Raw genomic sequence first — 15,194 nt, forward strand, 5'->3', positions numbered from 1 at the left:
CTCATGCTATCAGCTGACAAAGCCGCAGCTCTCTGTATTGGGCATAATGATCTTAGCACTGATCAGAGGCAGTGTTTGCTGTGCTGTCATGCAAATGACAGCATGGCAAACATTGGATGTTCAGGTCCCCCATTCATGTGAATGGGTTCAGGTACTGTTCTGGACTGTACTGAACCGAACTTTTTTTTTTAACTGTTTAGTTGATCCAGTCAGACCCGAACATCCAGAGGTTTGCACCCTCCACAATCAGCTGGTCGTCATTTTGATACATAAATTTGGGCTGGTAGAGGGTGACCTAAATGCACCAAGTTCTCTGGCTGTATCCTAGCTGCCACATTTTTTATACTAAATAAAGATACATGCATTTATGAAGAGTTATGATTTTTCTTTCTTCCTTATTTTTTACAATTTTATTTGATCTCTGTTTTATAACTCATCACATGACCATGATTTCCTGATTATACATGATAAACTAGAATAAGCACAAATGCAAGTTTTTTATTAAGAATATATTGAAAAATATTAATATCTTTCCTTGTACAAAGGTAAAGTTTTGGCCAACAGATCTTTTTTATTCTTTGAAGGAACTTTAAGTATAACAATCCTTTAAAGGGAGTTTGTCAGCACTAAAAGAGTGTTCAATTCAAGCATTGGAGTTTGGTGCACCCTTGGTGTGGCAAATCAGTTCAGTGCTGATTCCCACAAACTTGTTTTACATCTATCTCCGCACATTCTTTCTCGATTGACATCTCTGGCTTTACTGGAACCAGTGGAGGACGGAGGTAACTGGAAAACTAGTAGGTGGGAAGGTGCATTGAACTCATCTGTACACTCATTTTATTCTGACAGACTCCGCTTAAAGGGAATCTGTCACCTGGTTTTGGCGGGCGATGAAAATGAGGTCAGTCCGGTCCGATGGGCGGTGTTCCCGATGTGTGCCACCTCCCCATCCTTGGCCGCCATCCGCAGTTTTTTGAGGAAAAGGAGTAGGTGTCCACCATTTGTTGCCCGTGCGCTAAGCATTCTTGGCTAGCGCACGCCCAGTATGCTTTGCCCAACTGCGGGCAAAGCCAAAAAGCATGACTGCGCATGCGCCGGTTAAGTAAGCTCCGGAACACAGCAAAATACTTCCGGCGCTTAGTTAACCGGCGCATGCGCAGTCAGGCTTTTCGGCTTTGCCCGCAGTTGGGCAAAGCATACTGCGCGTGCGCTAGCCAAGAATGCTTAGCGCACGTGCAACAAATGGCGGACACCTACTCCTATTCCTCAAAAAACTGCGGACGGCAGCCAAGGATGGGGAGGCGGCACACATCGGGAACACCGCCCATCGGACCGGACCGACCTCATTTTCATCGCCTGCCAAAACCAGGTGACAGATTCCCTTTAAAGGGATATTCTGGTTTTGAAAAATAAAGTTACATACTTTTCCATTTTTTCCTAGTATTTACTCAATGGATATCATTAAATAAGAACTTACTTCAGCTAAGAGTGAGATAACAACTGTGATAACCAGGGTGATAAAAATGGCAACTCTCCAAGATGTTGGTGTGCATACAATCTAAGTTTGAAAACAAAGAAATAAGCATATATTAGAGATTTGATTGGGCTACATATTTTATTATGTCACCAAATTTCAGGGCATCAATTCCAAATGATACATTTTCCATTAATGTTGATCCAACAAATATCTAAAGATGGATTTTTCAGTGGTTTTATGGACTGATGAGATGAGAGTGACTCTTGATAGACCAGATGGATGGCCCCATGTCTAGAATGGAAATGGGCACAGACCTCCACATCAACTCAGATACCAGCAAGGTGGACGTGGGGTACTGCTATGTGCTGGTATTATTATAGATGAGCTAATAGGACCTTTTAGGGTTGAAGATGGGCTCCACTTCTCGGCTTCTAGCAAAGGCCTTAAAGATGAAATAATAATGACATGGCCCCTTCCTCATCTGACCTAATCCCTATTGAGAACTTGTGGGATCTTCTTAAACAAATATACAGTGAAGGAAAGCAGTACACCTGTCTGAACAGTGTCTGGGAGGCTGTTGGTGCTGCCCAATAAGTTGATTGTCAACAGATAAAGAAACTGACAAATTTCATGAATGGATGGCTTATGACAGAGAATTGAACAGATTATGAAATCATTCAGTTTGATCAGTGAGTGAGCACAGAGTGATCCGATTTTATCGGTAGAGGAAAAGATAGAGAAAAGAATTTCTCCATCTTCTCCATTCTGTCAGTCCATGGAAATCGGACCGCACAGTCTCTGTCAAAGGAAAAATTTGGACATGTGCATGGCCCTGTAGAATAGCATTGGCCCAAGTGCGATCCATTTTTTAGTCAGCTTGCACTCGGACCGCAAATATGGTGGTCTGCATGAGCCCTAATTGTGAAAATGTCAGCATGAGCCCTAATTGTGAAAATGTCAGCATCAACTAGAGGAATTTGTCTCTCTTGAATTGTTCATCTTGTACACACCCTTTAATTCATGATCACATGCTGCCTAAGCCAGTTCTAAATTTTATGCATATTGTTTTATGACAATCCTATTTTCTGAGAATGCTTTTAATCTGGGGCAGATATGAAGATTATACTGTTGTGAAAATTGTACTAATTAAGTATACAATTGTGAAACCCTTAAAAGATACCATGGCCATGCATACTGAAAGTATTGAGTTGAGGTATACTTTGTCATAGCTGGATGGCTTTTTAATTTCCGGTGACATATTCAATATTTGCAGTGTGTCAACACATAGAATATATATAATGTGCATCATATTTCGAGAGCGAGCGGCGGTGATAAGAAAATGCATAGGGACCAGAAAGGCACCGTAAGTGATAGGTAGGGTTCAAGGATTTTCTTTTTTTTACATTTATTATCATCTATGGTTTGGAGAAGCACCAGAGTATAATAAGAGATGTGAATTTTTTGCAGAGAAAATTTTCTCCTCAAATCATATTTCGTGAAAAAGCGTGTGAACAGGCGAATTTCAATTTTGCCTGATCCGCTTATCTCTAATTATGATGCTTTTTCCCTGACTTTATGAAACAAGTAATTTATATTGGCTAATCCTCACAAGTAATCAGAAAGTTGCATAATGTAATTGCATGGGATATTTGCTTGTAATAAGTGAATGATTCTGAAGAATAATTATAAATCAAGTACACCATGTTATTATTGGATTAAAATGCTTAGCGTCCATAACATTTAACTGTCATAATATTTTCTAGCTATTAACCATTTTAAGTATGTAGATGATTGCTGAAATCACTTACCTCCAACACATTATATATGCTCTGAATGTCAGCAAATAACAGGAAAATGCAGATTCCTACTTGGATCAATAGCACTGCAGAAAATGCATCTAAAAAAATAGGATTTGGGGTTGGAACAATATTGTATTTTATTAAATTTTTATTCAATTGTATAAACCTAACAAACAAGGAGAATGTTACTTACAGTTGGTATATATCGGCTGACGGAAAGGCTTGCCTTTGGAGAATACAAAAGCCACAATTATGCAATGAAGAGTAGTCAGAGTCCACAGGGTTGTTGTCTCAAAGCTTTTATGGCTCATATTCAGCTGAGAACTTGATTGTATATTTGCAGTAGTGTTATGGCTCAGAGCACTGATATTCTTCTGGCTTATGTTCCCATAGGCACAAGAGCTGAAAATATATAGTATAAATATAAAATTATTCTTCCATATTGTAGTAGTATGGCTCTCTGGTTTAGATTTGAATAATATTAGATAATCATTTTACATCTCTCTACACATCATATTCTACATTTTCCAAGATAAAATCCAAATTCTTTTTCATTTTTTTTGAAAATTCATCTGCATAATTTATTCATGAAGATGTTCTCGATTCTTCCAGTTTTTTTTTTCAAGATCAAGACATTTATCCTCAATACATCATTGACCGTGTGCCTTTGTTTAGTCTAGTTTTGTGTTTTTACCTTGTTTGCACCCAAACTTGTACCTTTTTAACATGTTTTGCATGTGATCGCCTGTTCTTCATTGATTTTCCACTTTGAGGGAAGAGTTAAGTGATTCCAAATGTTTTAGCCTGATTCATCAAATGTGACTTTCTAAAAGTTGCAGAGCTTGATATAACTCAACTCCAGTACCCCCCTGCTCTATTTATGAGTATGCCAGTATTTTGGCAAAAGTTTTGCGCCATGTTGTGAAATGTGCGACTTTTTGTGCTAAGTCTCAAAAACTTTGATATTGTATTAAATTCATGAATCAGTTGCACCATTTTGAAGAATTTGGAGCACAACTGATGAATCAGGTCCTTCAGTTCTTGCAGATGAAGTCATCCCATTGTATAGGTTCCTTCTCTTTGTAGTCTCCTAGCTATTTTCAAATATGACAAAGGGTGAGTGCTGCCCAGACTATGAACAGCCAGGTATATCTTTCTCTGTAACGCTCCAGCATTTTAAAGAAAATATACTTTAGGATCCAGCCAGGGATTATGGCTGAATGCAAGAATAGTCCAGCCAAACCTTTAAAGTATATTCTTCAGAAACACTGGAGGATTTCCTAGAATAATACACCTGGTAGCAATTGTGAAGCATAGCTGCCATTCATGCTGCCAGTGGTTTGGACAGCATTAATGGCCTGACAGGTTCCCTTTAAAATAGTGTCAATACTAGATTGGTGGAGGCCTGACATCTGGTTTCCCTATCAATCTGCTGTTTTTAGCACTTGTGGCAGCCACCGCACAAATAATGGAGCTGTGCTGGCCAACTCTGTGCATTGTTTAGATACAGCGGCCCCAGAGCTAAAATAAACTTATAGGTAAAGAATCAGATGCCGTATTTCAGATCCCTACTGATCTGATACTTCTGACCTAATCAGGGAAAACCATTATACTATTTATCGCAAAGGGATTTTCTTTCTTTTTTATTCAGTAAATTAAGTATTTTAATTATTTATATTACAAGTTAATATCATAACATGTAATTATCAAGTATGGTACTATGATTTTGAGTTCTACTGTATAAAACATATAGATACTTACGTGTCAGGGTTTGCAGTGTACCAAGGTTGCTGCTGGACAACAATGAACCCATAGACTTGTATTGCTATCGTAAAAAGTACATGCAACACAACTGATAACAAGAGAGGGGGAGACATCAGCTGGGCTGGAGGTCTGTATGGCGCTAGTTTGGGGTATGCATGGTTTAAACTCACTGGAATAAAGAAAAATAAAGATAAGACTTGATTAGCATTTCTACAACACTTTCCAATGCTGTGCTTTGCTGAGTGTGCTGTATTGTACCTTTACATCATGAGCATGCAGAATTTATGTGACTGTATACAGTGGGGGAAATAAGTATTTGATCCCTTGCTGATTTTGTAAGTTTGCCCAATGACAAAGACATGAATAATCTATAATTTTAAGGGTAGGTTAATTTTAACATTGAGAGATAGAAAATCACATTGTATAAATTATATAATTTATGCAATGTGATTTTCTGGATTTTATTTTTGATATTCTAGGTTTTATTTTTGATATCTCTCAATGTTAAAATTAACTTACCCTTAAAATTATAAACAGTTCATGTCTTTGTCAGTGGGCAAACTTATAAAATCAGCAAGGGATCAAATACTTATTTCCCCCACTGTAGCTTTGAGGACTTTTGTATAAATGAACGCACATTAGTAATATGATATGTAACACTATATAAAGTAGATAGCAAAAGTTCACTTTTAATTATTCTAATTTTAATAGATTTAGAAGGGTGCAAAATGAGTAAAAACATGACTGGTTTCTTCAGAAAGACAGCACCACACTTCTCCATATAATGTGTCTGGTTTTTGGAGCTGAACTGAGTACCCCATGCTATAAAGGTCACTTAAAATAAAATATTGTGTGGCTTGAAGAATGCTTGGGTTGCAATGTGATTGGACAGGATGCAGCTACTAAAAGCTCTAACTCCATCTAGGTTTTGGCTTTAGAGCCCGATGCATCAAAACTTTCACACCAGAATTCTGACTTAAATTGCTTTGAAAAGTCTCAAAGCTTAGGTTCACTTCGGAGCCTCACCAAAATGTTGGGACTTTTGGCATTCTCATGCTAGTTTCTCAAAGCTCTGACAAAATAGATGGAGCCGGGGCGGGAAGGAGCATGACGACCGTAGCTTGTACAATTCATGATGAGTTGTGGCATTCATTATAGCGCTAATGTTACTCCAGCAGTAAGATTTGCAGTGAAGTGCAGGCAGAGCTAGATGCCACTCTTCCTTCTTTCCTCATTCATGAAAAGACTTACACCTTCATCAAGACCAATGTGAACAATGCCGGTCTTGATGCATTGAGTCCAATATCTTTAGCCTAGGCTTTAAAACAACACCAGACCACTAAATACAAGGTTTCATATAGGTAAAAAGTGGTATAACATCCAAAAATGTGCCTGTTTTCACTCTTCTTTTATTCCTGCTGCTTCCCTGAGTTCTTTTTTTCTAAATTTTTCATACAATTCCAGAGATATGGACCTTTTTCTTTCGTGCTAATTTTTATAGTCTTTACAAGTGGACGAAGATATACAGATTTTCTAGGGGTGTGTCTTTTGGATACTTATACCCTATAAGTAATACCCCCTTGGTGAAAAAACATAAAAAGTAGCATCAAATAAAATCACCAAGATCTCTAGAGCTATGTGACATATTGTAGCAAAGCAAAAATTAGAATACCCAGGGCAGAGGTAATAACATTTGAGTAAAATCTGGCCATTTTTGACCTGATGACATACCCTTTTTAAGTCCCCTTTACAAAATAGAATTAAAATGAGCATGAAGCCATATTTTATGAAGTGGTCATACTAAATTTAATTTGTTTCTTACTTGTTAAGCAGACAACTATAGTCACAGCCACATCTTGAACAAGGAGCTGGTAGTTGGAAAGAATATTAATTTGCTAGAAAAATGAAAAAATATAGAATGTGAATATGAAAGACTAGTAAGAAACATACTTTGCTTGAACAAGTACTAACTCAGAAGCTGGCCATATACATTAGATCGCTGTCAGTTTTTGTTTGATTGACAGCTGTTTCGTGCAAGTCCCCCATACACAGGAAGGTTGTACCAGACTCCTCTGGCAGAGGCTTATCTCCTTAGCAAACAGGATCCAGCTATTGAATTCTAACCTGCCTGATCCTTCTCTCTCCCACCAAACATAATCTGTCTGTGGACACCCCCATTATTGGTAAATGGTAGGCAAATCTTACCAAAATCAGCAGGATCAGCCAACTTTTAGCAATTGTGTTTGGGGGCCTAAGGTTAGGATCACATCTGGGCTGGAGCCTCTGTCAGGAGGCTTCATCAAAGATTCTGTCATTTTTGCTAGAACAAATAGTTGCACTTTTTTTGCTGATAGATTAAGGTCGAACTGAGGGTCTTAAAGAGAAGATAAATTTATTTTAGAACTGCTTTTGACTTGAGCACTTTGTAATGAATAAAGGCACCTGTCAATCACATGATGACTAGGTGTCACCCCTGGCAAGATAAAGGAGCTAGCACAGTAACTACATTGTAGCCCGAGACTATACCTAATATGTATCAAGTTGACAAACTTATTTCAATACTTTAGTTTAGTGTTGATTTTGAATGTTTTTTTAACTTTTTGCACGTTTCCTATAAGAAAGCTGAAAAGAAAATAAATTATATAATATAAATTACATAAAAAATTACCCCAAACACCATACAAAAAAAGGAGAAACATTTTGTATTATTTTTGTGGCCACATAAATGCAATAGCTAAGGCCAATAAACTGCGAAGTGTGCAAAGTGTTTAAGTGTATGGTATGGTCATACATTCTGGGTTAAACTAGATGCTGAATTGTAACAGGTAGATTAAACTAAATAAATGTTTTTATCCACATGGAACTATAAAAAGGGCGTATCAGTAATGTTTCCTGAGTGATTAATATTTAAAAAAAAAAATTCTCATCTAGCGAAAGTAAGATGATATATTTTATAACTAATATTATGGGAGTTTTTTTACATAAAGTATCTGTGTCTTTTTCAAAGGCCGGTACTCTTTAGACATTACCTAAGTGTAGCTGAGGTTGCGGTCGCACCAGTGCCCTGATGCCTGACAAAGCCCAATTTCCCGTCTACCATATAGTAATACGCCAGTGAACCAAATACCACATAGCGCATGAAGTGTCCCGATACTGATTTAACATCTGCATCCAAAACCCTTAAAACTGCGCCTGTGCGCCATTCTCTTCCATGTACCAGCTGACATCTTTTCTTTTTATAAAATGAGAAATAGCAAATGTTTATTCATCTATAAAATAATAAAAGAAAATTACTGATAATGAAGTTTACCCAATACAGCAGAAGTAGACAAACAAACTGGATCATGGCATAAAGAGTCATGTACTTGAAAACACAGAAAGATGTGACCAAGGCCGCTCTTCCTTCCCTAAACATAAAAACATATGGGTCAGATTAAGCAAATCATCACAGTCATTGACCAATCAATATCAATCTCAACATATATATATATATATATATATATATACACTAAAAAAAAAATCTGCAATGGAATTTATATCCTGATTTGGTATAGGTGGTGCATAGGTCTGCTTAAGGTGAATATCCACATGTTTGTTCAAAATGTAAAAAGTCCAAAAATTCTATATAGATCTAATTCTACAACCACCACGTTGCTTCTAAAGCTTTGTGGATAATGCTCCTAAACTCCCTCTAGTGGCAGAAACAGTTAATTATTTGATTTTATTACTGCTGCTGTATATAGGGGATTTGGCAGTTTGTGTCAGAAATAACTGCTGTATTCTAAATATGATATGCAAATAATATTGATCATAACAATGGAATGATCTTCCAAGGTAAATCTTGCACAATAAAACTCTGGCTTTTAAAGAAAACACTGGATATGTTTTTAGATATTTTCATTAGGTTTGGCTGTATTTATTGGCACAATACAAATCTTTAGTTAGAAATTAATGAGAGTTTGTTACACCTTAAAATGCAAATTAAATGATATAAACATCTGCCAGTGTCTGATTCATGGTTCGGGCAACATGAATCTCCTGTCAGGTTCCCAATACATTGCTGTTTATAAAAGTATTTCAGAGTATAGTGCGATATTTGCACAACAGTAAAATTGTATTACATGATGCTCATCATGTGAAAAAACAATGAAATATTATGTTTGCAGTGCTAAAAATGGTAACATATACAGCAAATAGCACAACAGTGAAGAACCATTAACGTTATGTCAGGTAATTCTGACATTTTCTTTGATACATAAAAATATGAAGAACGGATAACTTGACCTACTTTATCAACTGCGGGATGCATCCTATATTAGGAGTGTGTGATGTGAATGGAGAGGCAACAGATGCTTCCTGCTCAGAAAGAGATATGCCAGCATGAGCCACTTTCAGTGCCTAAAAAAAAAAGTATCATAGAATTTAGTTTAAGGTTCTGTTAAGAAGTTGTGGTTTTCTGGTTAATGGGATATTGTCAAATTTTCTCTTGGACAGTTCACAGCTCTGCAGTCTCCATACTACCTGGTTTATGTAAGGATAGTAACACCTTATTGAGTGACAGTTCTGCTAATGATAATAGAAGCTCAGCGCAAGGTCTGCTGTAACACATTCAGGTAGCAGTGGTTTGCTCTGGAGTGTAAACTGCTATCACAATATTTACCATACTACCTGGTTTATGTAAGGGTGGTAACACCTTATTGAGTGACAGTTCTGCTAATGATAATAGAAGCTCAGCGCAAGGTCTGCTGTAACACATTCAGGTAGCAGTGGTTTGCTCTGGAGTGTAAACTGCTATCACAATATTTACCATACTACCTGGTTTATGTAAGGGTGGTAACACCTTATTGAGTGACAGTTCTGCTAATGATAATAGAAGCTCAGCGCAAGGTCCACTGTAAGGGCCCCATCACACATAGCGATCTCGCTAACGAGATCGCTGCTGAGTCACTGTGTGTGACAGTGATCAGCCTCCCCTGCCGGTATCGCTGATCGCTCTTGAAAAGCCCTGGACATTTCTTTGATCGCTGGTCTCCCACTGGCCAGCACGCATCGCTGCATGTGACAGGCGGGAGACCAGCGATCAGCTGGTAACTAACGTACACATCGGGTATCTAAGGGATGTGCGTCACTTAGAAACCCGATGTGTACCTTAGTTACCAGCTCCCTGCATCTGCGCACTGGTAACTAAAGTACACAGCGACGCCGCGCGGTCGGCGTCGCTGGTGCTGATCTCTGGTGAAACTGCCTGTTTGACAGCTCACCAGCGATCATGTAGCGATTCACCAGCGATCCTGACACGTTGATATCATTGTCGGGATCACTGGTGAGTCACTATGTGTGATGGGACCCTAACACATTCAGCTATGGAGTGTAAACTGCTATCACAATATTTACATATAGAGATAACAGGATATTTGAACAAACACATGAGAGCCGCCCTGATTATGAGACCTGCTCATATTACATTGGTATTGTTTTTGAACCTTACGCAATCAACTCTATTCTGCTTGTTGTTTGATGTATGTTTTGGTATTACTTGTAGGCATAGTATTAGATCAATTGTATATTATCATTAAGGTATGTTGTGTTAGAGGCCTTTTGGTATATTCCCAGTAGAGTTCTGCCTGCCTATCTAGAATTGACCCCCTTTTGTAAGTGTTTACAGCCAATTTTGATCGGCAGAATACAATAACTGTATGTTTATTTCCCGTGACATGTTGAGAATAGAGTCCCTCTTTTTATCCAGCACCTTTCTTTGCTATTTACCTTTTAAATATATTTTTAGCACTATTATCAATAAAATATTATATTTTACTTGAATTTAACATACTTCCTTCTTTCCACCTGGGTAATTTGCTTTGCAATAATGTTCCAAATCCATAAGATCTCCTGCTTAGTACAGACAGCTCTCCACTCCCCCTCAATTCGTGCAGTTTATATAGAGAAGCAGTGATGGGAAGGGGATAGGGGGTTGTAGGTAGGTCAACAGTGTGGACAGGAGAAAAAAACTTATACAGTCTCAGGGAGGGCAGAGGAAAAGAGGATAAAAGTACATTAAGAAGAAAGAAGTGAAAGCTAGAAGCTGTGCTCATATATGAGCTAGTGAAGACAGTAGCACCCTGTGTATACACAATTGCTCACCCAGAATATATTACTGAAAGAGTTACTTCCATAAGTGAAAAATGTGAAATATTTCATCAGTCTGCAAACTGAATATCAGTGATTTTAAAAAAGGCTGAATGGATGAAGATTGTAGACTGTAACTTACAGCAATTTTAATAACTAAAGGTAACCGCTAACATATAAAAGAAAATCATATCAAAGGTGTTCATAGCATTTAAATAGCTTGGCGCACTTTGCACACTACCATGCTCTTCATTGTCAATGGGCCTGATAGAGATAGCCAAGTGCTGTAGCCCACCATCTCCATTAGTCCTATAGACAATAAATTGAGCAACCACTGCTAAAATCAAAGGTAAGGCTGGTTTCACACTTGCGTTTTTTTGCGCTGTATTTTAGCGCTAAAAAACGCATGCGTTTTTTTCCCTATATTTTGCATGGGATGCGCTTATGTGCGCATACACATGCGTTTGTATGCGTTTTTCCGCACATGCTTTTTTTTGTGGTGTGCGCTCGGGCGCACAAAATGCATCCTGTTGCATTTTTTGGGCGTCCGACTTGCCTTAAAAAAACGCATGCGCGCGCAATGCGTTTTTTTACAGCAAGACACCCATTATAAGTCTATGGGTGTGCATATGTGCGCATTGCCATGCTCATGTATGCGTTTTTTTGCAAATGCGTTTTTTTGTTGACCATTAGTTAGACAATGGAATTTAGGGGTTTGGGTTAGAGTTAGGGTTAGTTAAGGGGGTTTAGGGTTAGAGTTAGGGTTTGGGTTAGGGTTAGTATGGTTTGGTTAAGGGTTAGGGTTTAGGGTTAGTTAGGGTTTAGGGTTAGGGTTTGGGTAGGGTTTGGTTAAGGGTTAGGGTTAGTATGGTTTGGTTAAGGGTTAGGGTTAGGGTCAGGGTTAGGGTATGGTTTGGTTAAGGGTTAGGGTTAGGGTTAGGGTCAGGGTTAGGGTTAGTAAAGTCATGGTTTGGGTTAGTGTGAGGGGCCAACTAATGTTGGAAAAAAATGCAAACACGGTAAAACGCACTAAAAACGCATACAAATGCATAAAAACGCTGCATTTTTTTCATGTATGCTCATAAAAATGCTTGAAAAAAACGCAGCATTTGTATGCGTTTTTTCCATGCGTTTTTTTGCGGGAAAAACGCGCTGCAAAAAAAGCAAGTGTGAAAGTAGCCTAAGACACTGCACACTCTATCTCTTGATTGGTGAGGTTTCCAGCCGTGGGACACCCAGTGATCATACATTTATCATCACAGATGTAGTTATTTGGACAATTCAAGTTTTACTATACAAAATAGAATATAATCCTGAAAGTTTCGAAATCACATTAGCTATCGTTGGGATGTTTTTCTGTCATTTGGTTACATAGAAGATTTCCCCTCTTTTTGCACTTATCTACAACAATAACACTCCGTTCTTGATGTGCATCATGTAATTTAACATTAATAGTGAGGAACAATACATATTTTACTTACTCCGCAATCATTGGCTCCATCACCACACATGCAGACATAGTAACTATTGAAGGCAAAAAAAGTAGTGAGAACCATGATGTGCATCACTTACAAGAAAGTTAAAGTGGTTGTCCGCTACTAGGACAACCCCATCTCAATCACCATATTTATCGACGTAAAATAATAACGGCTATTTTCAACTCCAGTGTGGGTACCAATGCCTGCTCTCCTGGGGCTCATATGACATTGTTATGTCAACATGAACCCTGCAGCCAATCAGTAGTCTCAACTTTCTCCCTTCCTTTGGACAAAATTGAAGCCTAAAAGAAGTGATCGGCCATGACGCTGCTCTGATTTCCTCCGGATGTCAGTTATGTCCAAAGGAGGTGAGAGTGAAGTTGCTGAAGATTGGCTGCGGGGCTTGAGTGACAATGTCACATGAGCTCTGGGAGAGCAGATGTCATGACTGGAATGGAGCCCACACAGGACGTGAGTATGGCGTCTATTCTTTTACATGCAGAGATATGGTGATTGATATTGACTCATCCTAGTACTGGACAATCCCATTGAAAACACAAGTAAGAATTTACAAAACAGAACCATGTGTTCAGTTGAGGTTTGAAAAACCTCAATGTTTTTCTTACAGAGGTACTGCTGGAGGGTAGTAAACCTGTCATGGGAGCTGGGTGTCTGGGGGGTGTCAACAAGCCATTTTGCATTGACTCTGGCATATAGATGCTAAGCAGAGTAAACTAAACCTATGCCAAAGGTAAAAAAAGCTCAGCGGTGGCTCTGACATATTGTTAGTCTAGTTCAATAGTACAACAATTTTTTTCTTTTAAGCTTATACAGTATACTTGACTGCTACGTAGCTCCGATCCATCAGAAAACATGTACGATCGGTTCTTAAAGGTTAACTGTATTGTTGAATGAAAGTCTACATTATAGTAGCTCGAAGTCTATTAATTGCTCTGTCTATAATTTACTTTATAGTGCATATCAGGAAGACATATGACAAAGAAGGTACCTGATCATAATCCTTGACTCTATGTGATTTGACCAATCATAGCGGTTATTAAAGTGGTTTTCCCAAGAACAAAGTTATTTTTAAAGTTGATTTTAATCTATATATCTTGGAATGGTGATAATTTCCACAATTGGATGTGTTTTACAAAAAAAAGTCCCTGTGCTGAGATGATCTTATAAATGTGCCCCTGCTGTGTACTGTGTAATGGCCGTGTCTGACCGTACAGGAACATGGTTTGATCATACCACAGCTCCTGGGCAAAGGAGGAAGCAAAAGAGTATACAGACAGGACAGGAGGGGATCGCAGATGATTCTTTTTGTGAAGTAAAACATTTCCCTGACTATTATTAAAAAATGTTTAAGGTCACTGGTTAAAAATAAATAATATTTGTATATATGCATATATTATAATTTTTAATGTATGTTTTATAATATACATAAGAGAATTACATTTAAGACTATAAGTAACATACTCGAGTTTTTGGAATTCTTCAATCAGGCTGGATTTTTGTCCTGGTGACATTCTAGCAAAGATGGCTCCATTTACCAGAAGCTGCAATGAAGCAATAAAAGTTAATTGTATTAAAATATTTAAAAGAAGTATATTGATAGGTTCACTTTAAACCAGAAGTCTTTTTCTATCAGCAGTTTTAGCCAATATAAGATGCGGCCACTGCTTTTCAGGGCTTATCTACAGCATTCTACAATGCTGTAGATAAGCCCCTGGTCCAACCTGCAAGTAAAGAAAAATACGTTTTATTTAACACACCCGGGGGGCGGTCCGGTGCGGTCCGGTCTGGGTGTCGCAGGTCCGTGTCCAGCGCCTCCCATCTTCTTGCGATTCCGCCCTCCTGCTTGCTTCATCACTCCCCTGCATCGCGCTCCTGCACAGGCGTACTTATGTACTGTAGTGCGCAGGCGCTGGACCTCTCTGCAGTACTTTACTCTGCCCTCAACAGGACAGATAAGTACACCTTGCAGGAGCACCCATCGGGCTGGACTGCACTGGACCGCCCGCTGGGTGAGTATAATAAAACTTATTTTTCTTATCTTGCAGGTCAGATCAGGGGCTTATCTATAGCATTACAGAATGCTGTAGATAAGCCCTGAAAGGCTGTGGCTGTAGCTTATATCGCCCAAAACTGCTGACAGGTTCTCTTTAAATCGAACTTTTTTTGGAAACCTATTTAAAAACAATATAAGGAGGAAGCAACACACACAAAACGTGCGATGGGGAGACAGGCTGGTGAAGTGCCAAAATTACAACAATGTTATTTACCTTTCATTATAGTAATCCCTGTCTTATAGCATTACCTAACTGTCTATTGTCATTGCCTATTGCAATATAGCACTGAGGAGATCATCTGATATGGATACTTTTCCTTTATAGGGATGAACTTATCCAAAGTGTGTCATGTTGCATTTTTTTTACCTGCAATTTGCAGCCTGGTATATGGGAGATAGACTAATTTGCCACCATTGGCATACACCATTACTGAACTTATTTCAGTCATATCTCCTGAACCATGCATGCAAATATA

At 38.4% G+C, this 15,194-nt stretch overlaps 1 protein-coding gene across 1 annotated transcript in view; it reads right to left on the reverse strand.

Moving 5' to 3' along the window:
• The window catches only part of LOC141092485 (probable cation-transporting ATPase 13A4), a 90,844-nt gene that overhangs the window by 5,534 nt on the left and 70,116 nt on the right, over positions 1-15,194 (reverse strand). Inside the window, exons 21-29 of the mRNA XM_073578657.1 lie at positions 14,127-14,206; positions 12,648-12,690; positions 9,329-9,438; positions 8,351-8,447; positions 6,863-6,935; positions 5,038-5,209; positions 3,470-3,678; positions 3,286-3,374; positions 1,478-1,558 (exon numbers count right to left, since the gene is read on the reverse strand). Of these exons, the coding sequence (XP_073434758.1) occupies positions 1,478-1,558; positions 3,286-3,374; positions 3,470-3,678; positions 5,038-5,209; positions 6,863-6,935; positions 8,351-8,447; positions 9,329-9,438; positions 12,648-12,690; positions 14,127-14,206 (954 nt within the window). The remainder of the gene's footprint in view (positions 1-1,477; positions 1,559-3,285; positions 3,375-3,469; positions 3,679-5,037; positions 5,210-6,862; positions 6,936-8,350; positions 8,448-9,328; positions 9,439-12,647; positions 12,691-14,126; positions 14,207-15,194) is intronic.

This window comes from Dendrobates tinctorius, unplaced genomic scaffold, assembly GCF_039654945.1.
Source record: "Dendrobates tinctorius isolate UK_male_01 unplaced genomic scaffold, ASM3965494v1 ptg000060l, whole genome shotgun sequence".
Classification (NCBI taxonomy): domain Eukaryota; kingdom Metazoa; phylum Chordata; class Amphibia; order Anura; family Dendrobatidae; genus Dendrobates; species Dendrobates tinctorius.